The sequence below is a fragment of the Sphaerodactylus townsendi genome, linkage group LG03 (assembly GCF_021028975.2).
Source record: "Sphaerodactylus townsendi isolate TG3544 linkage group LG03, MPM_Stown_v2.3, whole genome shotgun sequence".
NCBI lineage: Eukaryota > Metazoa > Chordata > Lepidosauria > Squamata > Sphaerodactylidae > Sphaerodactylus > Sphaerodactylus townsendi.
In genome coordinates this window covers 116,519,220-116,545,565 of record NC_059427.1, presented here as the reverse complement: position 1 = coordinate 116,545,565, position 26,346 = coordinate 116,519,220, and the positions used below count along the sequence as shown (strand labels likewise).

The 26,346-nt window shown below is 40.5% G+C and overlaps 2 protein-coding genes across 3 annotated transcripts in view; one reads left to right on the top strand and one right to left on the bottom strand.

Annotated features, from left to right (window-relative positions):
- OGFOD3 (2-oxoglutarate and iron dependent oxygenase domain containing 3) overlaps positions 1-8,012 on the bottom strand; it is a 50,285-nt gene extending 42,273 nt beyond the window's left edge. For both annotated transcript variants that reach the window (XM_048490090.1, XM_048490091.1), the window contains exons 1-2: positions 7,877-8,012; positions 3,392-3,609 (exon numbers count right to left, since the gene is read on the bottom strand). In XM_048490090.1, the coding sequence (XP_048346047.1) occupies positions 3,392-3,609; positions 7,877-7,968 (310 nt within the window). In that variant the 5' untranslated portion in view covers positions 7,969-8,012. The remainder of the gene's footprint in view (positions 1-3,391; positions 3,610-7,876) is intronic.
- A 100-nt stretch (positions 8,013-8,112) lies between these two features.
- HEXD (hexosaminidase D) lies at positions 8,113-25,224 on the top strand. Its single transcript, XM_048490798.1, has 13 exons — positions 8,113-8,223; positions 9,338-9,452; positions 11,055-11,164; positions 12,086-12,173; positions 15,090-15,254; positions 16,389-16,572; positions 18,022-18,093; positions 19,664-19,859; positions 20,425-20,507; positions 21,126-21,204; positions 22,333-22,434; positions 23,147-23,236; positions 24,799-25,224. The coding sequence occupies exons 2-13, from the start codon at positions 9,354-9,356 to the stop codon at positions 24,965-24,967; spliced, it is 1,437 nt and encodes a 478-aa protein (XP_048346755.1). The 5' UTR covers positions 8,113-8,223; positions 9,338-9,353; the 3' UTR covers positions 24,968-25,224.
- The last annotated feature ends 1,122 nt before the right edge of the window (positions 25,225-26,346 follow it).

Genomic DNA, 26,346 nt, shown 5'->3' with positions numbered 1-26,346 from the left:
CAGGCCAACGAACTGCTGACTGAGAACACCGATGAGTGAAGCGGGAAGAGAAGGCGACTCCATCATTGCTGAGCCATGCAGATCTGCAGTCTGCCGTCCTCAGCTTCTGCCTGCTCCTGCACACGCTTCGCGTCTATGAGCGGAAGAAAATTACAAGCCCCCACGCCACCAGAACTCTTGGCGGCGTGGGGGCGACTGGAGGCCGTGCGGAAACGGCCTTAGAGATATTCCTAAAATATGAGATAAAGATATTAGACAAAGGATTATAATAGCCTTGGTGGACTTGGACTTTTTGCAGAGGAAGAGAAGGAAGCTAACAAGATTTACAGAATACATTCTCGATCTGCTATAACAAGCAAAGTCCCATGGGAAGTTGGGAAGTTGTGCTCCAAATGAGGACATTTTATAAAGATCTTATTGATAAGATCACATACTTTCCATATGAAAGCGGATGTCTGCTAGAAGACTGGGATTGAGTAGTATCGCCTCAAATGATTTTCTGAAAAATATGATTAAAAAGACACAAGTAAATTGTCAAAAACTGTTTTTGATTTGATGAACAACTTGGGCTTGGTTGATATATGGAAGCAGAAAAATGGAAACTCAAGAGAGTATATGCATTTTTCAGAAAGACAGAGATCTCTTTCAAGAATAGAAATGATCTGGATTTCTACAGACACAATTAAGGTAACTGCAGTAGAAATTTTACCAAAGACTTTTTTCAGATCATAATCCTGTAAATCTGGTTTGTAACAGAAAATTTAATACTTTCAGATGGAAATTAAATGTTGTACTTCAAAAGCACTCAATTTTCTGGACTGTCAGAAAAAAATTTAAAAGACTGTTGGAATGAGAGGAACTTGACATGAGATTTGGGCGGCACATCTATTAATAGAACGGCAAGAAGCATTTTAAAAATCTTTATATAAGACTTGCTATACATGCGAAAAATATAAACCTAGTGTCAGAAAACACCATTATGGCTCTCAGCACAAGCACTATATAGATGAGAAATGATAGTTGAAAGTGGATGGTTAATATATTGTGCCACACTAGATTTTTCTCAAGGGGATTGTAAAGTGAAATCAAGGTAAGATTTAGTAGCAGAAGGACTTGTTATTGATTTGTCTATGCACAATTAGAAAGATTTATAGTAGATAAGAGACTACATGGTTTTTGAAGACCCCAGGACTGATTCTGAAGCAGAATTATGGGAGAACTAGCAATAAAGCCTGTTGTGGGAAAAATACAACAGGTTTAGAAAACAGGGTTGGTGACTTGGATTAAGTTCATTTGCCAGCTTGGTCAGGGAGGGGGGAGGAGAGGGGGTCGCTCCTCTGGCACTGGCACTGCTTTGGGTGACTGGCAGAAAGAGAGACCCTGGCTAAAACCCCTGACCTACTCAGTTGCCACTTGGGATGCTACTACGCCGGCAGCAGTTAAATGAGATGTTCATGCTGTCAGTCCCCTCCCCTTTCCCAAACATGAGCATGTGTGCTTTTTCTCTCTCTTTCCCTTCTTGATCCCGCCAAAAGCATCTCTTTCCCCCTCTGGAGTCACTCACAAACCACCCCCAGCCCCAGCCCAATTTCAGGCTGCCACCACTTCGTGGCAGGAGAAGCCATTGACACTGCCAGAAAGATTTAAGGCAGGAGGGGAAGGAGAGCAGGAAAAAAGACACTCTCTCACATATACACAGGCACAGTGATTAAGATTAAGAATCTCACCAATCATAATAAAACTTACAGACTTTGTCCAAGAGGTGGCTAGTACTGGGGAGGAAGTTGGGAGGACAGCCAAACCTGAGTGGAGAAGGGAGGGGAGAAATAGGGGTGGAGTAACTGGAAGAGTGTGAACAGAGGGGGTAGGCCACACTGATGTGAGCACATTGTACAATGTAAAAAAAACCCTCAGTGTGAGCGCCTGTGCAGCTCTGTAGAAAGTGAGCCGTCGTGAATTCGCCTTGCCTTTGGAAAAGATAGATGATGATGATATTGCAAAAATGTATAAGTTTCTGTTGAAATGTGAACCAGAAGAATGAGGAAAAGAGTGTATGATAAAATTGACAAGTAACTTTAGGTACAATATACAAATGGATGACTGGGAAAATATGTGGATAAAGGGCCTTAAATTTAAAAGTTCCAGTGTTAAAGAGAATTTTTATAAAATGATGTACTGTCACCACAAAATTTAGCAAAAATATATAAAATAGTCCAAATGTCTGTTGGAAATGTGAACATGAAGGATTGTTTTACCATTTATCATGGGCTTGTAATAAAGCTAAAACGTTTTGGATGCAAACAGAGATGTATGGGTAGGAAATGACGGCTGGAGACAACTCCTTCTCCAAGTGCCGCGCCCCCCACCCCCCACACACACCAGCTGGCTTTCAAAAACTCCGGTTTGCTTGCAGGGAGGCGGGGGGTGGAGCTTGAGGGCAGGCCTCTGCCCTCTGCCCCCTAGTCTGCAAGGAGGTCCTTTTTTTAGCAGGCCCAGTCCTGCCTTGGACTATCTTTTCCAGTTATGGTGATCATTTCAACAACATACTTATGAGCCTTTGCTAAATACGCAAATTACATGCATTAGGGGTCATCTAAGCCAGAGCCCTTCGGGGATGGGGCGGTATACTAAATTTAATTAACAACAACAACAACTCTGGTGCCCCAGATGTTCATGGACTACAATTCCCATCAGCCCCTGCCAGCATGGCCAACTGGGGCACCAGAGTTGGACATCCCTAACCTAAGCTCTCTAAAAGTGTAGAAAAGTACCTTTGGGCAAGGAGTTAAGGAGAAAATTGAACTGCAAAAGAAGTTCCACTCCAGTTCCTACCACTCCACCTCCAACCATTTATTTCACTTTTGGGGATTTGATCTGGAATTGCATGTATGTCAAGAATTTTGGTCAAACAAAAAGAAATCTCAGGATTCTGTTAAAGGACACTATATCACACTTGGATGCTGGATGCTGCTATTCCTACCCTGTTTCCCCGAATATAAGACATCCCCGGAAAATAAGACGTAGTAGAGGTTTTGCTGAAGTGCGAAAAATAAGGCATCCCCCAAAAGTAAGACGTAGCAAAGTTTTTGTTTGGAAGCATGCCTGACGAACAGAATACAGAAATATAAGACATCCCCTGAAAATAAGACATAGCGCATCTTTGGGAGCAAAAATTAATATAAGACACTGTCTTATATTCGGGGAAACACGGTAGTATAGACTTAACCCACATAACATCTTTTTAGTCACTGCTTAATTGGGATGGGGAAACATAAAGAAAAAAAATAAACTGTTGCTCCTGCAGAGACAAAAGACTTAATATTTGGCCACCTTCTGGCATTAAAGTAATGGGCAGGTAGGTTTCTTCAGCACACAGGTCACATGCAAATACCTTCAAAACGTTTGTGGCTGTCATAGTCCTCTGAACAGGGTACCTCGATAAATTTGTCCTTTAGGATTTCTCCATGATGAGCTAAAACTTCAGTAACTCCTTCTTCACTGAACAAATAGTTCCGACTCAGAAGACAGCCCAGGACAGCACAGGAGAGAAGGAATGCCACTTTCAGCCATTTCCGTTGAGAATTCTTCTGACTGTTTCCTTTCATAACACTAAAAACAAACAAACAAATAAATAAATAAAAGAACAACTGAAAAGTATGTGCTCTGCCATATGCATTTTGTGAGCAAGGAGTGTGTTGAAGATCTAGCTCAGAGGGTAGCTCTAACAGAAAGCATCGTGGACTGAACAAGTAAATCCAGAACCATTAAAAGTTTTAAATGTATACAATTTAAAAGCTGAATTGCAAGATAAAACCAGGAGAACTGTTAGACCATCATCTTTAACATCAACTTGCATTTCACACTCCTGTAACCACAAGCAGGCACTTTGCAGCTGCCCAGAAGAAGGTGGACCGAGAAGCCTGAAGCCACAGGCAAAAACACCCAAAGAGCAAGGCTGCCTGATAAATATAGCTTTGGTTCAAGGGACTCATTCACATAGTCTGATGCAGCTAAGCCCTCATCTAGCCTCAGATATGAGCAATACATCCTGAAAATGTATTGTCGAAGGCTTTCACGGCCGGAATCACTTGGGTGCTGTGTGGTTTCCGGGCTGTATGGCCGTGTTCTAGCAGCATTCTCTCCTGACGTTTCGCCTGCGTCTGTGGCTGGCATCTTCAGAGGATCTGATGTTGGGAAAGCAAGTGGAGTATATATCTGTTGGAGTGTCCAGGGTGGGTGGGGAAACCTTGTCTGTGAGTAACAAAGGCGGCAACCAGGTCAATAGTTGAGGGCATCTGAATAGAAGTATGAGTAACAATGAAGACTATAGCCTGGGAGTAACCCTGTAGATAGCAAGGTCACTGGTGGGAGCATCTGAATAGAAGTATCCTGGCCTTTGTTTCTTTTGTCTATGGTCATCCTGTGTTTGTGTGGAGCTGGTTTGACATAGTCTTGACCCTAGTATTTTTCAACACTGGCAGCCAAGTTCTGTTCATTTTCATAGTTTCTTCCTTCCTGTTAAAATTGTCCATGTGCCTATGGATTTCAATTGCTTCTCTGTGTAGTCTGACGTAGTGGCTTTCAGAGTGGTCCAGAATTTCTGTTTTTTCAAATAATATTCTATGTCCAGGTTGGTTTATCATGTGTTCTGCTATTGCTGATTTTTCTGGCTGAAATAGTCTGCAGTGCCTTTCGTGTTCTTTGATGCGATGTCACCCAGCCATGCGCTGCGTTGGTGAGTTCCCTATGTAGACTTGTCCCACAGCTGCATGGTATCACGATAGACTCCTGCAGTAGCTAAAGGATCCCTCTTATCCTTTGCTGAACGTAGCATCTGTTGAATTTTCTTAGTGGGTCTGTAGATTGTTTGTAGGTTGTGCTTCTTCATCAGTTTTCCTATGCGATCAGTGGTTCCCTTGATGTATGGTAAGAACACCTTCCCTCTAGATGGCTCTTTATCTTTGTTCATGTGGCTTGTTCTTGGTCTTGCAGCCCTTCTGATTTCTGTATTAGAGTAACCATTAGCCTGTAGAGCCCTGTTTAGGTGATTCAATTCATCTTGTAGGAGGTGAGGTTCACAGATTCTGTTTGCGCGATGTACCACAGTTTTTATGGTGCTCCTTTTTTGCCCTGGATGGTGATTGGAGTTTTTGTGTAGATATCTGTCTGTGTGAGTAGGTTTTCTGTATACTGTGTGTCCCAATTGCTGGTTTGGTTTGCGGATGACTAAAACATCTAAAAATGGCAGTTTTCCTTCATTTTCTTTCTCCATAGTAAATTGGATGTTTGGGTGGATCTTGTTGATATGATCCAGGAACTTGTTTAGTTCTTCTTCTCCGTGGCTCCAAATGGTGAATGTGTCATCCACATAACGGAACTATATGGTGGGCTTTTTTGGTGCTGTTTTCAGGGCTTGTTTCTCAAAACATCAGATCCTCTGAAGATGCCAGCCACAGACGTCTGATCCAACATCAGATCCTCTGATCCACAAACATCTGATCCAACATCAGATCCTCTGAAGATGCCAGCCACAGACGCAGGCGAAACGTCAGGAGAGAATGCTGCTAGAACACGGCCATACAGCCCGGAAACCACACAGCACCCAACCATCCTGAAAATGTTAACAAATTAGTCTCCAGCATTTCATTCTACAATGGAAAGACACAGTAAACTACAGATATTTATTTTTCTAAATTCCCTAGAGAATCTGAACACCTGTGTTCCACCTTCTAAACAATATAGTTTGTGAAAGAGTTACACAGGCAGTTTTCCCATGACAGGGGGACAACACCAAGGGATAGTTGCCAGCGAGCATTACCAAGCAACAATGAAGAGGAAAAAAACACTCCCAAAGAAGTACAAACTGATTAGTTTGTTACAGAAATGTCAACCCCAGGTCATCCACACCAGAATGAGTAGTTACAGCAAAATATAACAAAGACAATCTCGTAAAGTACTCTCACATGTATTAAAACACTGTGCATATGCTGAAAGCCAAAGTGTTTCAATGCAGCATCACTTCCAATGCAGCAGACACTGACCCAGCTGTCAAAACCTTAGAGTGGAAGAAGAAATTATATCCCCTATGGTCCTACACTTAAAGCCTGCACAGATAGTCAATTCAAATAGAACACTGAGGATCCCTGCATTATATCACGTTATAATATGAAAGGAGAGCAAGAAATATCTCTCCATTGTGCCTAGATTTGGCTCTGACTGATCCAAAGCTCCCATTCCCCCAGTTTCCAGCAATCATTCATGGTGAAGGACAGGGAGAGAAGTCAGCAGCTGATCACCCCTCTTCTGTAACTGCAGTCAGTTTTAAGAGACAATCTTTGATTGAGCAACAAAATAATAAACTGGGATGTATTCAACCACAAAGCAGGACTTTCCCATTTCATCCCTCTGCTGTGGCAAAATAAGTCTCCCCTGCCATGTTGTTCTTGGACATCAGCAGATGCTCAAGAACAGCACAGAGGACAAAATATGAATTCGCCATGAGAAACAGGAATCTGCAAATTACCAACCCATCTTCCACTCAGGGAAATGCCATTCCATCAGATGAATTGTATGGTTCAACACACCCCATAAATCAAAAGTAACACTATAATATAGAATAATAGAATATTGAATCATAGAATAATAGAGTTGGAAGAGACCACAAGGTCCATCAAGTCCAACCCCCTGCCATGCAGGAACACACAATCAAAGCTCTCCTAACATATGGTCATCCAACCTCTGCTTAAAAATCTCCAAAGAAGGAGATTCCATCACTCTCTGAGGCAGTTAATTCCACTGCTGAACAGCTCTCACAGTCAGAGAGTTCTTTCTAATGTTTAGGTGGAATCTCTTTTACTGCACCTTGAATCCATTACTCCGTGTTCTAGTTGATCTATTTCTAGAAAAGGTGTGTGTCAGAGCACTATGGGTCAGAGATGATATGTTCCTGACTAATTGTAAATCAGCACCAGAAGTCAACATGGACAATTCTAATCCTTTACCCACTGTCTGAAGTGGTATAGCTTAATCTACCCCCAAAGCATTTCACCACCTTATTCATCTATATTTCTACACCAGTCCTTCTGATTCGGGGGGGGGGGGGGGGGGGGAATCTGGTCCACAAAAAGGTTTGTATTGATTTGATTACTTTGACTATAATTATACTGGAAACGTAAATAAAATACATTGGTAAGTGAACACGCAATGTCTGGTTTAAATACTTCACCTCCACAGCATGCATGAGAAGTCATGCGGACAACCACTCTAGGATACTTAGCATAATAGAAGGAAACAGCCTGACCTGAGTGCCGTTCACCTCTCTTAACCACCTGGCTCGGGGTAAGGAAGATAATAAAATACATGCAACCCCGGTGCTGTGCAGGCCTTGCTCCAAGGTAAGCTAACCCCCCTAAGTACAATCGGGTCTTTTTACCCCAGACCCGTGTGCATCGCAGCCACGCAGCCACAGAGTCATAAGAACATAAGAACAAGCCAGCTGGATCTGGCTTGATCTAGATGGATCTAGAGTCCATCTAGTCCAGCACTCTGCTACTCGCAGTGGCCCACCAGGTGCCTTTGGGAGTTCACATGCAGGATGTGAAAGCAATGGCCTTCTGCTGCTGCTGCTCCCGAGCACCTGGTCTTCTAAGGCATTTGCAATCTCAGATCAAAGAGGGTCAAGATTGGTAGCCATAGAATAGATTGACTTCTCCATAAATCTGTCCAAGCCCCTTTTAAAGCTATCCAGGTTAGTGGCCATCACCACCTCCTGTGGCAGCATATTCCATAGTCCCTGGCATGCTCGCGCTACCACCTCCCTGGAAGCAAGAGCAAACACCGCCTCTCAGCGGGACTCTCTCCCTCTCCCCAAGGGTACCTGCTTCGGCGTCGGCGCTCCTCTCCCGGGGCACCCGCGCCAGCCCCACCGCTCGCTGCAGCCCGGGAACCGGCCCGACGCTGAGCAGCCATCGCGTTACCCGGCTTACACTGATGCGGCACAGCCTGGCAGCCACTACGCAGGCGCGGGATAGGCAAAGGCGAGTGACCAATCAGGATGAACGTTCCCCGACGCGAAAGCCCCTGAGAGAGCATCAGACAGAAGCAACCGAAGTCGGAGAAAGAGAGCGGAAAACTAGGGCACGCTAGCTGGTTAGAGTGCAGAGACGGAGATCGACGCGCTGGAGAGGAAGGGAGAGTTGCAGGGGCGCAGTGCAAAAGAGACAGGTGGGAAGTCTAGAAAGGCTACAATTGCATGCAAAAGCGGAGTACGCGAGTCTTAATCCAGAACAGCCAAAATTATTAAAATGTTGACTAATTTGTATTCCAGAGGCAATATATCGTTATTGTTATTTTCTGTGGCATGTCCTATTGCATCTGTCGCACGTCAGCCAGGAAGAGGGGTTACCTGTAAAATGCTGAATTTGTGCTTCATTCACGGCCATGCTTGTAATATAAGAACTTAGGAAGTCTTCTTCCTGGTATGATGAATCTGAATGCAACAAGAGCCAAACGAACTTTTCATTTTTCAATGTCAAGGCTGGGAATCTAGGCAGGCTTCCTCCCAGCATCAGTCTGCTCAGCACCACATAAATCTTACTGCTTGTGTCAATTTCACTGGGGGGGTTTTAATCTCTGCAAAAAGACATTCATTATTGATGATTGGGTTTTCTGGGCTGTTGACTTGTTAGGAACAAGATCACAGCCACACAGCCCGGAAAACCCACAACAACCAGTTGAATCCGGCCATGAAAGCCTTCGACAATACATTGAGTATAATTAATTTGGGTATGGCTGATCTCTACTATTGTCCTGACCTGTATGGCACAGGCTAGCTTGATCTTGACAGATCTCAGAAGCTAAGCAGGGTGCATCTGACTAGTACTTGGATGGGAGACCACCATACCTCTGCTATTCAGAGGAAAGCTATAGCAAATCGTCTCTGGTAGTCTCTTGCCTTTGAAAACCCTACTGGGTTGCCATAAGTCAGCTGTGACTTGGCACTTCATACACACAGATCTCTATAATTAAGGCAGTACAGGGCTTAAGCCTCCTTTCAGCTGTACAGTTCTTCAAACCTCAAGTCTGGGTGTTCTGCATTGGAATGAAGTTCTGTTGACATCTGTGGAAGTTGGTTGAAGCAAGTTGCAAGACTGCAAATTTTTACTTCTCAACTCCTGCATCCCAGTTCTACACATCCTGCTCACTGTGCCATCTCTGCTTGGAAAGGCAGCCAATGAGTTTCTGTTTTTTAAAATTGTCATTTCATCATGTGGGGAAATGAGCCTATTTGTAATTTTGCTACTGCTCCAGGTGTAACAGTTGGTTTTGCTTCTTACAGTTATCCTGCAGGAAACATGGAAGAAAACAGAGTGATGAGTTCTTCTCCCTTTGAACTACGTCTGGTGCACTTGGATCTTAAGGGAGCACCACCAAAGGTCTCATACCTAGCTGAGGTAACTAAGATTTAGTCTGTGTAACCAGGGAATCAAAACTCTTTGGTTTGGTTCAGAGAGAGGGTTCAAATCCATTTTAGAAGTAATCAGTTCAATCAAAAGAAATATCTATTTGTCTTGCTCTAACTATGTGAAAGGACTTAACAGTGCTGTAGCTGATATTGCCCAATAGTGCTTTATATCTTCTTTCTACTGCGTAACACTTTTAAAAGGATGAGATTGTTTGCTCAGTTTATGTTGAGAAGGTAAGACCGAACTAGTTTGTACTTTTTAAAGAAAAAAATGTCAGAGTCATGCACAAATTGATATGCTGTGCTTTTTTTGTACTTAATAGAAAAACTGGGAAAATCACAGAAAGTTGCTGGATTTTCTCTTGACATGGAGTTGGCAACTCTGGGAAAGTTTCGGTTTCCTGGTGTTAAATCTTACACATATTGACTGTAAGAGGGCTTCACCCACAACTTGCTCTGTCTTCATACACTTGCAAGGACTTTGCTCTGCTTTAAGACTCAAGACAAACTAGCCATTCTGCTTTTTCCTTGCCAATATCAAGATTAAACTTTGGATTCAGAAATATTCCATAGTGCACTGGCATTCACTACAGTATCTTGAGATCTGGTAAAGTAAAGGCTACTGAAACAAACCAGAACTTTTTTCACACATTGCCTAGTACTAATCTGTTTCAAAATCCTGTCAGTTATCCATCTGTGGTCAGTTAATTCATGGATTTCTATAATGTAACTACAATCTTGTTGACTTGTTACCTGAATCATCCCTGTCCTCTCTATAAATTGCAGTTGCGTTCTTGGAACAGCCATTTTGTATTCTTACTTTATAGTGTTGCTGATGGTATGCTGGAAATAGGGTTGCCAACTCCAGGTTTGGAAATTGGTGGAGATTTGGAAGTGAATCTCGGGTAGGGCAGGGTTTGGAGAGGGGCCTCACTGCATTATAATGCTATAGAGCCTGCCCTCCAAAGCAGCCATTTTGTCCAGGAGAATCGATCGCTGTAGTCTGGAAATCAAATGTAATTCTGGGAGATTGGCTCAGCCTGGAAGTTGGCAACCGTAGCTGGATCTCAATTTACTCTGCAAAAATAAAACAAAAACAGAATGAGTTTGATTGAGGCTCAATAGTAGACTTCATTATGGTTTGACATACTTCGCCTCATTTAGGCATTGTACAGCCTGCGATATAAGGCATATATGTAGTTTTCTTTCCTTACACTTTAATTGCAAGGGTGGCTTACATAATATAGTCACAAATGAAACAGTCCATTAATCTGCAATACAATATCTCATTGTAAGACTTTAGACTCCCTGCTTTAGACATCTGCAAAGTCTTCCGAGAGAAAAAAAATCATATCTTCCCTCAAGATTAGAAGCAACAGGCTTTGATAGGCTGTTTTAGATTTTTCTCTAAGGATTTGGGCCCTGCCGGAGGGGCAAAACAATCCTAAGGACATTTTCCTGGGAGTAAGATCCATTGACTATCATGGAACTGACTTCTGTGTGAGCTTGTTTAGGCTTCTTCAATCTCACAAAATGAAGTTTTATCAATCCACACTGGCTTGAGTTTTGAAATGTCTTATGAACCCAACAGATTTTCCCTTTGTTCCATGACCTGGGGGCAAATGGAATTCTCCTTGAATATGAAGATATGTTCCCTTACGATGGAGAGTTGAAGTCACTCCAAGCAAATGATGCCTACAGGTGAGAAGACTAATACGATCTTCTATTTGCAGTTGGGTGTCTATTTCAAATAAGCAGAATTAGAAGCTTGTCAATTCAGAAGCTGTATTGAAATCTCAAAAGGTCACTAAATGTGCAAAGTCCAGTCTGAATGTAGAGTGATAAGGAAAAAACAGGGCTATGATTATGAAAATTTAGAGCCAAAACCAAACATGGTTAAAAGCTATAAAATGCTTCCTTGGAGTCATGTGAAATAAATTAATTAATCTTGACACATATATACAATCCTTCTGTACTGGGAAGAATGGGATACCGTATCTTATACTCGAGTATAAGTCAACTTTTTCAGCAGATTTTTAATGCTGAAAAAGCCCCCCTCGGCTTATACTCGAGTATATACAGTAATTTTAAGATGACTGCCGGAGCTGTGGGTGTTTATTGGCCTTCCAAAGCTTTCTGAAGCATTCTGAGATAGTAATTTGAAATTTGCTTTACTTTAAATCGCATATATTCAATTATGTTTGAGAAATATTAGAGGTCTGATTTTTCTTGCATATGGTTTTTCAGTACTTATAGGGTTAGTTTGTATTTGTTTCTAATTTTTATTAACTTGTCTAATTAAAAGAACGTTTTCTTTTTTTCAGAAAAAGATAATAAACTTGCTGAAAGTCTCTGTCTAGTTTGCTGGTTCAAGACTAAGCACAGTACTCACTTATGAGTATTATAATATCTTAGATAAAATTGCCCTGTCAGTGGGGATTATTTCTATAGATTTTTTTCAAGTGTCTGTGGCAACTTGGGTAAAGAAAATAATTTCTGAACATGCTAATTAGTACAGGCTTCTTGACATGGATGCAAGATAATAACGATATAAGAAAGACAAAGTAAACAGAATACTTAATGTTCAAATATAGCATTGGCAACTAAATTATTTCTTTCTAGTCCCTCTGAGATTAAAGAGATTTTAAACCTGGCAAAGTTGCACAAGTTAGAGGTCATCCCTCTGGTACAGACCTTTGGACACATGGAGGTGAGTTCCATGACTGATTACATTCATTTTCGTTTGGGGACAGATGTGTATAAGACTTATCATTAGCCCTTTAGTGCTAACAGAAATGGCAAGTGAGATTTCTTTACCCTTCTAATAACTGGATATGTGTTATAAAGCTCCAGACACAGAACATCTGGCTTTGATCTTTGCAGAGCTGCTAAGATGTAGAAAGTAATTTGTTCTGCAAACAGAAACTCACATTTATAGTTGATATGTTACGTTATTTATTAATAAAATCATTGGCCAGATGTACAAATAGAAAAATAGCGTTTAAAAGTCTGAATAAGAATTCTACTCTGTATAAAAATAATCCATAATACAAAACTTGACAAAAGAAGAAAAGTCTAAATAAAAGGTAATTAAATTTCTAAGATACCATTACTCCATCTGGCATTTCTGTTTGGCTACCTGATGACATGCTTTGCATATATATATATACACAAAAATTCACAATTTGCATAGAGACCTCAGATTTATCATTGGACAAGAACATTTTGACATTCAGATCTAGATCCATCTGTAATTAAATCTAACAATGAACAGATGAGCTTGAATCAAGCAGCTTCCTAGAATGGGCAGTGGAAAAAGACATGATCCATTGATTCCACTTGCTTTGGTTCGCATGGGCATAACCTCTCTGATCTAGGGATTTTTCTATACTTACCTTCCAGTAATGCTGTTGGTAAAGCAGAGCTTCTAGCTAAGGTAAATGATGTTTTGTAGTTATTAATTTCTAGAAGTGGGAGAAGAACAGCCAGTATGAGGATGTATATTTTATATGCTGGGGGGGGGGGGGAGGTCAGAGGAAATAGATCTCAGAGATTTAATTTGCTTTGACCCATAAGGACAAGGATGAAAGACAGATTCTTGCCTCGACTTTCAGCTTGCCTGTCCCACGGCAATGATATAATTTGATAGACAGGTGGGAATTTAAAGGGCAGCTCTGAGAAATTTAGATTGAATTCTCTCTAGGATCTCAAAACAGGTTTCTGGAGGTCCATGAAAGGCCCCATATGTGAATTGTGCCAAGGTTTTACAACTTTCAAGCAACTGGAACAAAGTGCTCTCTTTTAGTGGAAAAAAACCTGAGAATATTATGAGCTGATTTCTTTCTCAAGTCATCCATATAGTTATTATGGGCTGCCTTAGATCCAGAGGCCTGAAGGATGACCCCAAGATATTTTATTTACTTTTTCCAGTTTAAAGCCATTCAGTTTGCAGGTCCAGCTTTTCTGATGCTTCCCAAAAGCCATTATTTTGGTTATCTAGAAGTGTTTTTTTTATCTCAGCACTGGCCCAATTTTTTAAAAGTCTCTTTTCTTTCCTATTGGAGTCCGGGACATGATGACTGCATCATTGGTGTATAGAAGAATTGGTGATATATGATGAACTGCTAGTTTGGTTGGTGAAGGTCAATTTCGTCCAGATAACTTACAATGTTGTTTATATAACATGTAGTCTATAGTTGATCATTCTAGTTGTTCTCATAGTCTAGATTGGGAGATAGAATTAAATGCTGCCTTCAGATCAACCAAAGCAGCATATAATGAAGACACGCCTTTGTTGTGATATTTTTCAATTGGATGTTGAAGGGTTGGACAGTGGTCTGCTGTAGATCTACCCTCTCTAAACCCTCTGTAATTATGCCCTCCTGATCTAATTAATTTGAGAGTTTATCGAGAAGGTGCCTGGCATATAATTTACTAAAAATAATTAACATGCTTATATTTCACTGGGTCATTCCTACTTCTCTTTTTACTTCCATACCACAGTACCTGAAAAGATAACTGGTCAAATTGCTAGAAAGACGCCAGGAAAGGCACCCACCAATCAACATTTAGAAAACCCTGGGGGGTGGCATCTATTCTAGGGGCTTTGCCTCTTTTAAGTCAGTTGAGATTTTATTTCTCCAGGATTAACCAGAGGCCACTTCGATACTTTGATGTGGGAGATGACTGATAGAGGTCATCATACATCTGTTGAAAAAAATGATATGTCAAAAAATGTCAGTTGGTATATGGGCATCCAGCATGGAGATACCTTTTGTGGCCTGACAGGAAGTTAGTCTTCAAAAGAAGGACAAGTTTTAATCCTTGGCCGCCTGGATAAAGTTCCTTCACAGGCCTCTAGTATCTTCTTTCATGCATACATATGTTTATATGCTCTCTTATGTGTTTGTATAGAGAAATTATTTTCTTGCCTCTATTCCTGCCTGTACTAATGAGTTAAAATAAAATGCCTGAAGTTTGTATTCTGATTTTTTTTGTTTGTAGAATCTGTTCCTTTTGACTACCTGCTGAATAGTGCCTATGTGGCATCACAGCTGTTAGAATAAGCAATCCTTCTTCTTCCTCTCCTCCACCCCATATGGCTGCATTATTTTCTGACTTTTAAAGTTTCCTTTATTTGCTTGCATAGTCTGGCTATTTCCCTTCTCCAACTCATGATATTCTTAAATTGTATTTTGCTACTGGAGTTGGATTGACAGTTTTACAAGGATTCCTTTGAAGGTTGCCACTAGATAGCTGAATTTTACATTCATAGCTATGCAGATTTCTAGACTTTTGACAGTAGCCGTTTCGTCACTGGATCTGTATGACATAACATCTTTGTGTTATTTTTATATTGGAAAATCTTACATAAATGTGAAGATATATGGGGCTGTATTCCCTATTCATTCTGGAGACTATCCACTTTGCTGTACTTTTTCTGGGGAATATTCTGGGATATCCAAAATCATGTGACGCAAGGGACTAATATAATACTAAGGCACTCTTCAGCAGAATCATGCTCCTCTAAGCCCAGTGGTTTTAGAGCTTTTCCAAAAGCTATTGACCTTTGGCATTTTTGTTTTGGCTTGCTGACTACGTCTGCTGATTCCTATTTCTCCTGCAGTTTGTCCTGAAGCACAAAGAGTTCCTCCACCTGCGGGAAGTGGCAGCATTTCCCAACACTGTGAGCCCACACAAGGAAGAATCCCTGCAGCTTGTCAGCAAAATGATAGACCAAGTGGTAGCACTGCATGAAGAAATTCGATGGTTTCACATTGGTTGTGATGAGGTATAGTGTAAGACTGGGATTGAAACTGTCCTGCAAGTAACTGCAACAACTTTTACTTTGAAAGAGCCATGGAAGTCGGCCATTTCCTGTTGCTACATTCTTATTGTTCCCTTGAGGTTAGAATGCCTTTCTTGTCCCTGGGAATGATGGGATGTCAAGTTCTATAATCACTTAGTAAATAACTTAATAAACACAGGCTTGTTATCTTGGTGAAGGGGAAGAGTCAAAAAAGAGGCTGCAGCAAGAAAAAAAATACAATTGAAAAGCTATGCCTGGCCCACTTGAAAGCTAGCCATGTGGTCTCAGCCCACCCCAAGTGAAACCTCTTGTAAGGCTGGGATTGAAACTGCCCTGCAAGTAACTGCAACAACTTTTACCTTGTAAGAGCCTTGGAAGTTGGCCATTTCCTGTTGCTACATTTTTATTGTTCCCTTGAGGTTAGAATGCCTTTCTTGTCCCTGGGAATGATGGGATGTCAAGTTCTATAATCACGTAGTAAACATTACAATATTAATAACATTATTATCATGTGGCAACTTGTCTGCTAGTTTAAATGTTCCTTGGCATTACCACGGTGTGCTTGATGTCTTTACAGATGGGGGTGGAGTAGAGAAGGGAATTTCTCACAGCTTTCCTTCTCCTTTCATAGCTACTGTGGTATCTAAACCATGGAAAAAAACAGGAGTTGCGTCAAATAAAAGAAGGCAGAAAAGAGCGGGGATGCACTCCCCCCTTTTCCTGGTTTTGTGGTGTTAACTTTGTAAGATGTTTTGTTACAAATGATATCAAATCATTTGGCTTTAAAACATGCAGCAATGCATTGTACCTGTATGTGCAATTGAATGAATGATGCTAGCAGAATGTAGATGTAGACATTCGCCCCATCAACTGCATTCTGTTGGAGGTTAGAGGTGTGATAATTGAGTATGTGAAATGAAGCATACTTTGAGAATGTATGTAGCTGTCCCACCCTGAATCAGATCATTGCACCGGGTAGCTTAGTTTTGTCTACTGTGACTGGAAAGGATTATTTCCTTGTGAGAAACTCACCACTTTCCTTTCTTACTGCAGTGGTGTCTAGCACACTGCATAGTGGTAATAGTCGCTGAAATTTGTCTTTTGTGGCTTCTTCAGGTTTATTATCTTGGTGAAGGGGAAGAGTCGAAAAAGTGGCTGCAGCAAGAAAAAAATACCATTGAAAAGCTATGCCTGGCCCACTTGAAAGCTGTGGCTAGCCATGTGGTCTCAGCCCACCCCACAGTGAAACCTGTGGTATGGGATGACATGCTGAGGGAAATGAGTGAAGAAACGTTGAAAGGTATGTTACTAGAGAATGGGTTTTTAAATTCTGATTTCATGTCTGAAACACCCTTGTAATCCAAATGAGCCAATGAATGTCTCATGGTGAATGTCTGAGTGGGGCTAAGAAAAAAATTAATCGGGGTTTCAAATGTAGCTTAGTTTCAGACATTAGCCATGTTGGTCTCAATAGAACAGCTAGGTTTGAGTTCAGTAGCACCTTGGAGACTTTGAGGTGTAAGCATTTGAGAGGCCAGGTTCTCTACTCTGCTGAAGAGAGCTTTGAATCTCAAAAGCTTATACTCCAAAAATCTTGTTGGTCTCTGAGGCACTATGGGATTCCAATCTAAATGTAGCTTAAGAAATGCTTTGTGTTTTGGAGAAAGATTTTTGAAATGCCAAGAAGAATCAGCACCACCATTTAAAAATAACACTTTTCAAAAAAGTAGACATTTGCTTCAGTGTCCACACCTGGACATATGCTATGTTTCAGAGATACAGAGAAACTGAAAAGAGTGAGTAAAAAAAAATGGATGTCAGTATTAATTTTAATGAGCTGCGCCAAGCCGCATGTCCTTGTTTTCTAAACTTCTTCATTGGTTACTGAAACTTTAAAAGGTGAATGCTTAATTAATTGACATTAAAATTTTAAAAAGCATATTGGATATTATAGAGCTTAATGAAAAGACTGAGATTAGTATCAAAGCATTCATTTAAATTGATTTTTTACAAATATTTTAGAAATATAAAAATAAAAATAGTTTGTATTTGAAACAGTAGGGAAGGAGAGGAACATTTAAAATAGTAGCAGAATATTACTTCTTCAGCTTTGTCTGCATTACAGTGCTGCATTTACCAGTGTTGGACTAGCATCTAGGACAGGGGTAGGGAACCTGCGGCTCTCCAGATGTTCAGGAACTACAATTCCCATCAGCCTCTGTCAGCATGCCCAATTGGCCATGCTGGTAGAGGCTGATGGGAATTGTAGTTCCTAGACTCGAGCACAATTCTGATCTGAAAATCCCTACAATAATCATGATTCTTGCAGGCCAGTCCCTCTTTCTCAGCCTTACTATCTCAGAGGGTTATTGTGAGGAAAAAATGGAAGAGGGGGCAATGATATATAATACCCTGAGCCTTGGGAGGAAGGGCAAAGTAAAAATGTCTGAACTAAGGGGTTTCCAGTTTGTGCTGAATTACAGAAGTCGTAGGTGCGCTTGGTAATGAATCATAGGAATACTTTAAAAATATCTGCCAGTCTTGTTAATATATTGCTACTTCTGAGCTCTCTCTGCTTTCTTTATAGTTGGTCGTTGTTGTTGTTTGAGGAAGAGGCGCTTTTCTGTTTCTTTCCTTGAGCCTTTGGACCTTGTTCCCAAATGAAGTTTTTTTCATCTGTCTTTTGTACAAAATATTGCACTCTCTTCACAAGCTCGTTATAATCACTCAGATTTTTGCATCTTTCCAGATTCTGGGATAGCACAGCTTGTAGAGCTGATGATCTGGGACTATGCTCCTGATCTTGATGTCACCAATAAAGGTGAGAACTGTTTTATGATTTGCCAGAAACAGTGAGAATCGCTAATCATGGGTTTCAATCTGTACGGTGCCATAAAGCACACAGGATACTAGCAGGATACACACTAAACATAGCCCTACCGTGTTTCTCCGAAAATAAGACAGTGTCTTATATTAATTTTTGCTCCCAAAGATGCGCTATGTCTTATTTTCAGGGGATGTCTTATTTTTCCGCTCCACAGCTGCATGCTCTGGTGTTCTGTTCGACGGGCATGCTTCCAAACAAAAACTTTGCTACATCTTACTTTTGGGGGACGTTTTATATTTAGCACTTCAGCAAAACCTCTACTACGTCTTATTCTCAGGGGATGTCTTATTTTCAGAGAAACAGGGTACCTCACAGAGTTATTGTGAATATAAAATGGGCAACTATTGCTACACTCTTGGAGCAACATAATAGTTTATCAGCAAGCATCAGTACATACTGAATACATAAAACCGAGCTGGCGGAATATTTCATCTATGTGCCTAAGGGTCAAACTCAACATGACAGTGTGTGTGTCTGCCACAGGCACACTGCTGTCATTTTAAAGAGATTTAAAAATGCTGTGATGGCGAATCATGTTCAGGCCCGCAGATCAGCAGGCTGAGGTGCTCTTGTTCTCTCCCTACCCCTGAGTGCTCTCTCAGCACATGAAAAGGTGTGGGAGGTATAAGAGTATTTCAGCCTACTGTTCTGTGGGCTTAATCAAGCACCAGGCCACTACAGTGAATTTAAACCACTTTAAAATGGTGGTGGCATCCCATGGTGGACATGAAGACCTCTTCAAGTCAAGTTTGGCTCTTAATTGACACTGTAACCTGCAACCCACCTAACCACTTCAGCTATTCCTTAAACCAAGTCATTCCTTTAATGTCACTCATTCTTCAATTAGTAGTAGTTCAGGTTGGTTTCCAATTTGGTTTCCAGTTACAATATTTTTTCCTCTATCAACAACCCTGTAGATAGGTTAGGCTGAAAGAACATGTCTGACTGGAGGTCACCCAGTGAGCTTTATGGCTGAATAGAGTGCTGGTCTAGGAAAACTCGGTTTTCCTAGTCCAGCACTCTAATAAATACCCCACTGGCTACCAATGTTAAGTTAATGAGGCTAAAGCTGTCCTGAATCAAGCAAACTGGATTAAGTAGTTTGTGAATTATATCTAATACTCTACTGTTCTCTTATTGAAATCTGAGACTTCTTTGGCATTGTCTCAGAATAATCGGCAGAGATCCGTATAAATGGATAAGTCTGGATCCGTATAAATGGATAAGTCCGTATAAATGGATAAGTTTGCCTGACTACCACCTTTTATATCTTTATCACCAAGTTACAATTCACTTATTTTCTACTTGAAGCAAGTTGGATCCCATGCACTGTCAACAGAAGAAATGTGTACGCTTCAGAATTCTCATTCAGTGGTATCCAAGAAGCTATTCTTGTGATGGGGTGGGGTACATTATCTTCTATTTATGGAACTAGTATGCATCGTATTCTCTAATTTTAACACTTTCTACAATTGATGACAATCTTCTCTGTCTTGCCTTCCAGCAACTCTCATAGAAAAGTACCAGAAATGTAAATTTCCCAAATTATGGTTTGCTAGTGCTTTTAAAGGGGCCACTGGAGTAAACCAGTGTCTTACATTTATTGGGCATCATCTTAAAAATCACCAACAATGGATAAAAGTGGCCGAGAGCACTCCTCCTAGTATCCTCCAAGGAATTGCCTTAACTGGATGGCAAAGGTAATTACGATTTCTGAAGGCAATTGATATCTGTAGCATTATTAATGTACTGAAAATTACAGGACCCAGTCTCTTTTCTTTCTTTCTTTACGTTTGTTTATTTGATCCTTAGGCTGCCTTTCCCCATCAAATGGGCTCAAGGTGGCTCACAACTGTTACATATTACAATGTATTTGATCACTTCAGAACTGAGGAAAGAGGTTAAAGCAAGAAGAGGGCTTTTATGATCTTACCATTGTTCTGTCTTATTTGCTACCCATGTTTATTGACCAGCTCTCTTCTCACTCATTCCCTTCTTCAAAGTTCCTGATGTTCCAGACCTATTTTTCCATTCCATTATCTCAATCCATAAAAAAAATAGTTCTAGAAGAAGAATACTCAAATTAAGTATATGCGTATCTACATCTTTGTTTCAGGATGCCAAGTTCTTATGTGTCAGAAAAGAACAAGCAAATATGTACTCACATAAATCAAGAGCTGTGCTTCACTAAAGCTCTTTTAGTCACTGAATCTAATATCTGTCTACATTGCCATTTACTAAATAGCCCTGCATTTTCTTCTCTAGGTATGACCACTTCTCTGTTCTATGTGATCTTCTGCCTGTAGGAATCCCATCATTAGCCATATGTCTCCAGGCACTAACGAACGGTATAGAATGACTCTCTCCTTGGTCAGATCTAAGCCAGGTGCACATTAGTAGTGTCATGAAAACTCTAAAAATTTACTAAGATCAGAACCTGTACATTGTTTTCAAACTGCTGTTTGATTTGAAAACTGTTTAAAATGTATACCCTACTTTTTCCTGAATGGGAATCCAGGGCAACTCAGAATTGCCCTCAAAGTCCAAGACCCATGTATCTGTACCAATCCCTGACCTGGAAAGTGCATTCACAGTTTTGTTTTGTTTTCCCCATTCCTCCATAACCTGGTGAGTCCTGATCCATCATTTAGAAAGCACCTGGGCAGACTGGCATCATGCTTTAATTTTTGCCGAGCAGGGGTAGGGTTTTACAAATACAGGTTATGTCACTTTGCCATCAGTATGAAATGTTATAAACAATGAGCCATGGTTGAATTCTGACTAGGTTGCTCCTGGAATTCCCATTTGCCCTTTGTGTTAACATGTGAACACTCTGTGGCAGGAAACTCAGTGTCCATGCCAGCTTTGATTTTGATTAAAGGCTTTACATTTTTTTAAAAAAAATTCTCCCTTACATGCTTTAACTCTACTCCTCCCCCCACCTTTTTTATTTTAAATCTCTCAAGGTGGCTATTCAGAAAAGGTGAAAGAAGATGTGGAAAAACTCCTAGGGATCTCCAGTCTGGAAATTGATACTTTCATGAGGTAAAAGGTTCACGTTATGAATTGTGAACAGATCCAATACTGAGGGGTGGGGTGTGCATGTGGAAGAAAGAATGTGCTTTCCTGATCATGTTAATATCAGAAGATGAGCCAAAAAAAGCAATCACAAGCTTTAATTCAAAGTTTATTAATCTAGTTATTTGTTGATTTGTTATCAAATCACTGCCACAGATTTGATTGACTTCTCCACATCTTTTAAAGATTTTTCAGGAATAGTGGAAAGTGGAAAGTTTTGCTTCTTTTCTGAGCCCTCTTATATGCATCACCTGTAATGGCAACGCTCTCTATAGTGTTTTGAGATGACATGTGATGCTGCCTCCTTCCCTTCCTCAGCGTTTCCTACTAATGTTTGCTGCCATCAGAGGCTCTCACCTTAACTTTTTAGCTGAACCCAAAGAACAGAATGGCTTACTTATATCTGGTAGAATGACAGAACAGTCAGTGCACGGGAGTGGCTCTGAGATAAAAAGGAGTTTTACTCTAAATAAAACAGCTGTGTTCAGCTGTGTAAATAAACATAGAGTTTATTTACAAGTATACCAGTGTAACTGTTTTAAATTAATACCCGAGTGCTATGCTTTCACATAAGTACAGTTCTCCTTTCTCTAAGATTCCTTAAATAGACCTAGTCACCAGGGTTTATTTTCCTCAGTTGCAACTTAGGTTAATAACTTCCACAAAGAACATATTTCTCTGACACTCCTTAGTCTTCCAACACAATCAGTCTCCTTTCTTCTCACGCTCTCACACACAACCCTTCTTCACAAACCAGTCAACTCTACCCCCTACGATACAGTTACCATCCAGTCATAACACATTTCAATCATCCAATCCAAGCCTCTTCTTTCATACTGTAGAGACCTGCATTTTAAATCGCAGCAACATACATATAAAACCCCACATTAAAACACAAAAATAAAACTCACACCAAAAAATTATATTGTGAAACATCACTGACAAGAATGGCGTAGCAGTAGGAAAGAATTCTGCAAGCTGTTCAGACTCGGGGTAGTAGTAGCATTGTCCAAGCAGGTACTTTGAGTTAGGAGCAAGGTGTTGATGTACTCTATAGTTATCTTCAGTGCTTACAAGAATTGTTTTCTTGAACAGTGACGTCTCAGGGACTTTCCCAGGAAGTGAAATTCTTTCACTTGTGACCCAAATAGCTTTCTACCTCAAACCCTCAGTGGATGAACTTCTGGAAAATAACAGGTAAGGAATGGGGAAAAAATCCCATGTTGTTAACTGACAATTGGCCTGATGACTACATAAAATATCACTGTTCTGAAGCTAACAGCTATCTCGTGACCTAATATTCTCTAATACAGGGGTCCCCAAACCTTTCTGAGCCTGTGGTCACCTTTTGAATTCTGGCACAAGGTGGTAGGTGCAACCACAAAATGTTTTTCATGGAAGGTGGAAACAGACACAGACAGGAAACCCAAATGCTGAGGAAAAGAGGAGCAATTTAAAACATGCACTGAGAAAGGGCATAGAACTAACACTGGTGGCATCTGCTGCCAAAACAACATTATTTTAATCTACACAGCTAATCAGTATCCTATCAGAAGTCATGATCAGGAGGAACCCACCTGGCTCCACTCACGTTCTAAAAATACTTGATGATGTGGGTTGGTGCCATAGCACTCATAACACCATGTTGGGGACCCCTGTTCTAATACAATTAAAACTGTTTCTCCTTATATATACACATTTGTGGTAAAAACTGAAAGAATCTCTTTGTTCATCCTAATGTTAATTATGACTAAGTGGTTATATAGTCTGGGGTGACTGATCCTTGATGTATTCTCTTGTGTATATACTATGAGAGCAACTTGAAATTCCAAATTTGGAAATGATGCATTCTGTCTCACCTCTGCCACATTAGTTCTTCCATTTTAATCACATATAAATGTGTTTTCAGGTATGTCACAGGCTGGTTCAGCCCTTACCATAGAAAGCGGAAGAAGATCCATCCTATAATGATCCATCTCTTTCAGCCAGATGTACTCAGGTAACTCATGGTCACTTGTAAAATTAACATGGCACAGCCATATTACAAGCTCTTAAAAACTTTGTCTTTCTCTTCACAATAAATCTTGTTCACTGAGGCCACTGTGATGCTTTCCGTTTGGGGAGGGAGTGTTTTACTGAACATATTTGCCAAATTTCTGACACAGTTGGACTCTTACTGAAATAAGCCATGTACTGCTTTATGCCAATTATTGCTTTATTAGTACAAAAGCAGGGGAAAACACACACAGGGTGCATCCACACAGAAGATGAAGAAAAGCTGGGTTTTATGCTCTGCTTACTGTATTACTGTAACGAGTCTCAAAGCAGCTTACAATCATCTTCCTTCTCCGCCCCTTCCCTCCCGCAACAGGCACCTTGTGAGGTTGGTGATGAACAAAGAGAGATCAGGGAGAACTGTGACTAGCCCAAGGTCATCAGACTTCATGTGGAGGGTTTGGGAATCAAACCAAGTTCTCCATATTACAGTCTGCCACTCCTAACCACTACATCACACTGGTTGTCAGCAAAGATTCTCTGCAGATTGTGTTGCTGCTATGACTGCAGACATCAGTTTTCCCTCGTACTTTCCTTGCCTCTGCACTGCCATCCCTCCTTCCCGCAGAGATATCTAAACAAAGAAAAAGACCTGAGGCTTTTTTCATGAAAGCCAGGAATTCAGAGATTGTAGTAGATCATGGCAGTAGATCATTATAACATTATTGCACTATAGCAATGGCCAATTCAGAAAAGCCAGGAGCGGGCCAGAAATGCTCATGTTGGAGGCTGAGGCAAGGAAAGTAATTCCAGCATGAATGGGTACATTAAAAATGTACACCTTTCTATCCGTGATCTCTTTTAAAACTGATCTCTTTTAAAAGATCATATATTTCTGTTTTTTTTAATTGAATTAGCTCAAAGCCATAGCAAAGCAATAATAATGAAGTGTCATTCACAGTATCAAGTAAAGTCTATAAAATAACCATTAAAAGATTAAAATACATGATAAGCATATGAAACACAAGCTTTATGGCTAGTTGAAACAGAATTAACAATAGTTTATAATTCCTATAATAATGAATGATCCAAGATAAGGAGAGGCAGTTCTCAGTGAACCTAATAATCCAGTATCCACTTGGTCACTTACATTCAACAATCCTTGTTCTATTAAATGTTTAGTGCAAAGAAACTAAACCTAAGATCATATCAAATCAGAAAAAAACTGAAAAGTGGCTAACTAGGGGACCATGTATGGATGCTGAACTTCTTTCCCAACCCTTGCTTTAGCTTGGATGCCAAACTGGAACAAATAAAAGGAAAAGATTCCTTGTTGTCATCTGTCCTTGAGCATTCTCCCCTACCCTTGGACACACTACCTTGAAGTCCTACAATATTCACAAATATTTGAGCTGCTAAAGTCTAGTGGTAGATTTTTGGCTGTGAGTAGGTACCATACAATTTTAAAACTTAAGTTTATCTTTTCAGAGTCTTCTGCTTTGTGGTATAGTAGAACCAAATGTAATTGCTGAAATGCATTCACTTCTACCACTGGTTTCTGTTTAGGCTTTTGACCAAGTGGAATACAGTGACCCAGGAACTTCAAGTAGCCATGGAAAAGGTTTTCTATAGGTCTACTGTGGAGGAATGGATGGAGGAAAATATCCAACCCAGCCTACAGAGACTTCAAGACACAGTAGATGACTTGGACCGAGCGATACAGGCATTAACATAGCACTGTTCCAGACTGCTTTATGGAGGCTCAGGATGTGACAACTGGTATCCTGCAGCTGAAAATAGTGTAGTGTAAATGTCAGAAGTTTGTCTGAGTGTTAATTGCACTAACCTGCTTGGAATTAATCTTAAAATGATTTTTTGAAGAGTGTCTCCCAGTATACAGAAGGGAGAACTGGCCTAAAACTTCATGGTGATTATAGTTGATAAGTTCCAAATTCAAGACTGTTGCACAGACACTTTATCTTCAAAATAAAATCTAAAATGTTGCACAATCCCCTTGTTAATATGCTTTGAGTATCTTCAGTGGCAGCTGTGGAGACCCATGTCAATAACAGCTAGGAAAGCAGACCAAGCAATTGAGATTAACAAGGAAGCTGCAATAAGTTCCAGAACAAATCAGATGGAAAAAGCCTAAGCAGAAATTTACTAGGAAACAAGGCAGATCCTGTGGATTTGCAGCATCGCATGTTACATGCTGGATATTGTTGACTAGTTACTTAATAAACCTCTCAACCATTTTAGTAGTAGAGTCTCAGGTTTTTTTTAAATAACTTAGCTACATAGATATACTTCACAGGACTGCATCCCAGGCCATGTGTTTTACAGAACAATTTCTATGAAACGTTTTCACAACTATTGTCATCTGTTCATCAGTGTAGAAACAGTAATAGAGAGACAACCAGTTGAAGGTTAAAGAGCTGGTATGTACTACATTATACGAATTATTTCTGTGAGAATGTGTGTATAAATGCACTTGTAGAAAAACCCTCAGGAATGTCTGCATTTGGAAGATGATGGCTTAAAGGTAGAAATGTCTCAGAAATGACCAACTGTAGCAACTTTCACAGCACTATTTTAGACAGCGACAAGCCCTCCAAGGAGTTGTGGAGGCATCCCATTTCCCCATATATTCTTTCCTTTCCATGAAAGCCTCCATAGCATCTCCCCTTTTTCTATTTCCTTCTCTCTTTCCCACATACCCCGTTCCTTCAGCTTTTCCTCCTTTCCTCCCCATAGCAGCCCCTGTCCACCAGAACATTGGCTGAGCTGTATGGTACCAGCTGCTAAGCCAGGCTTATTTGGGAGGCATGCAATGGGAAGCCTGCAATGACTTAGAAATGGCACCTCACTTTCCCCTGTATCCCTAACCCTACAGTACTTCATCTTTCCCTTGTCCTGGCAGGCATCATATTTCCCCCTCCTTCCTTTTGTCATTCTCACCCATCAACCAACCTTTTATCTGCTCTACATTTATTATCTGCTTAATTTATTAACTGCCTTTCTCCACACTGGGGACTCTTAGCAACCTACATCTTTTTTCTTTCTTCCACCTTATCCTCGTTACAACCCTGTGAGATAAATTGGTTTGAATGTGTG

What these genes read in the sequence shown, in the direction of transcription:
- HEXD (XM_048490798.1), top strand. Translation starts at nt 9,354, where the DNA reads ATGGAAGAAAACAGAGTGATGAGTTCTTCTCCCTTTGAACTACGTCTG. An exon ending in CAAGCAAATGATGCCTACAG is followed by an intron (nt 11,165 to 12,085) that starts GTGAGAAGACTA and finishes ATTTCTTTCTAG; the next exon opens with TCCCTCTGAGATTAAAGAGA. An exon ending in TCTTGATGTCACCAATAAAG is followed by an intron (nt 18,094 to 19,663) that starts GTGAGAACTGTT and finishes CTTGCCTTCCAG; the next exon opens with CAACTCTCATAGAAAAGTAC.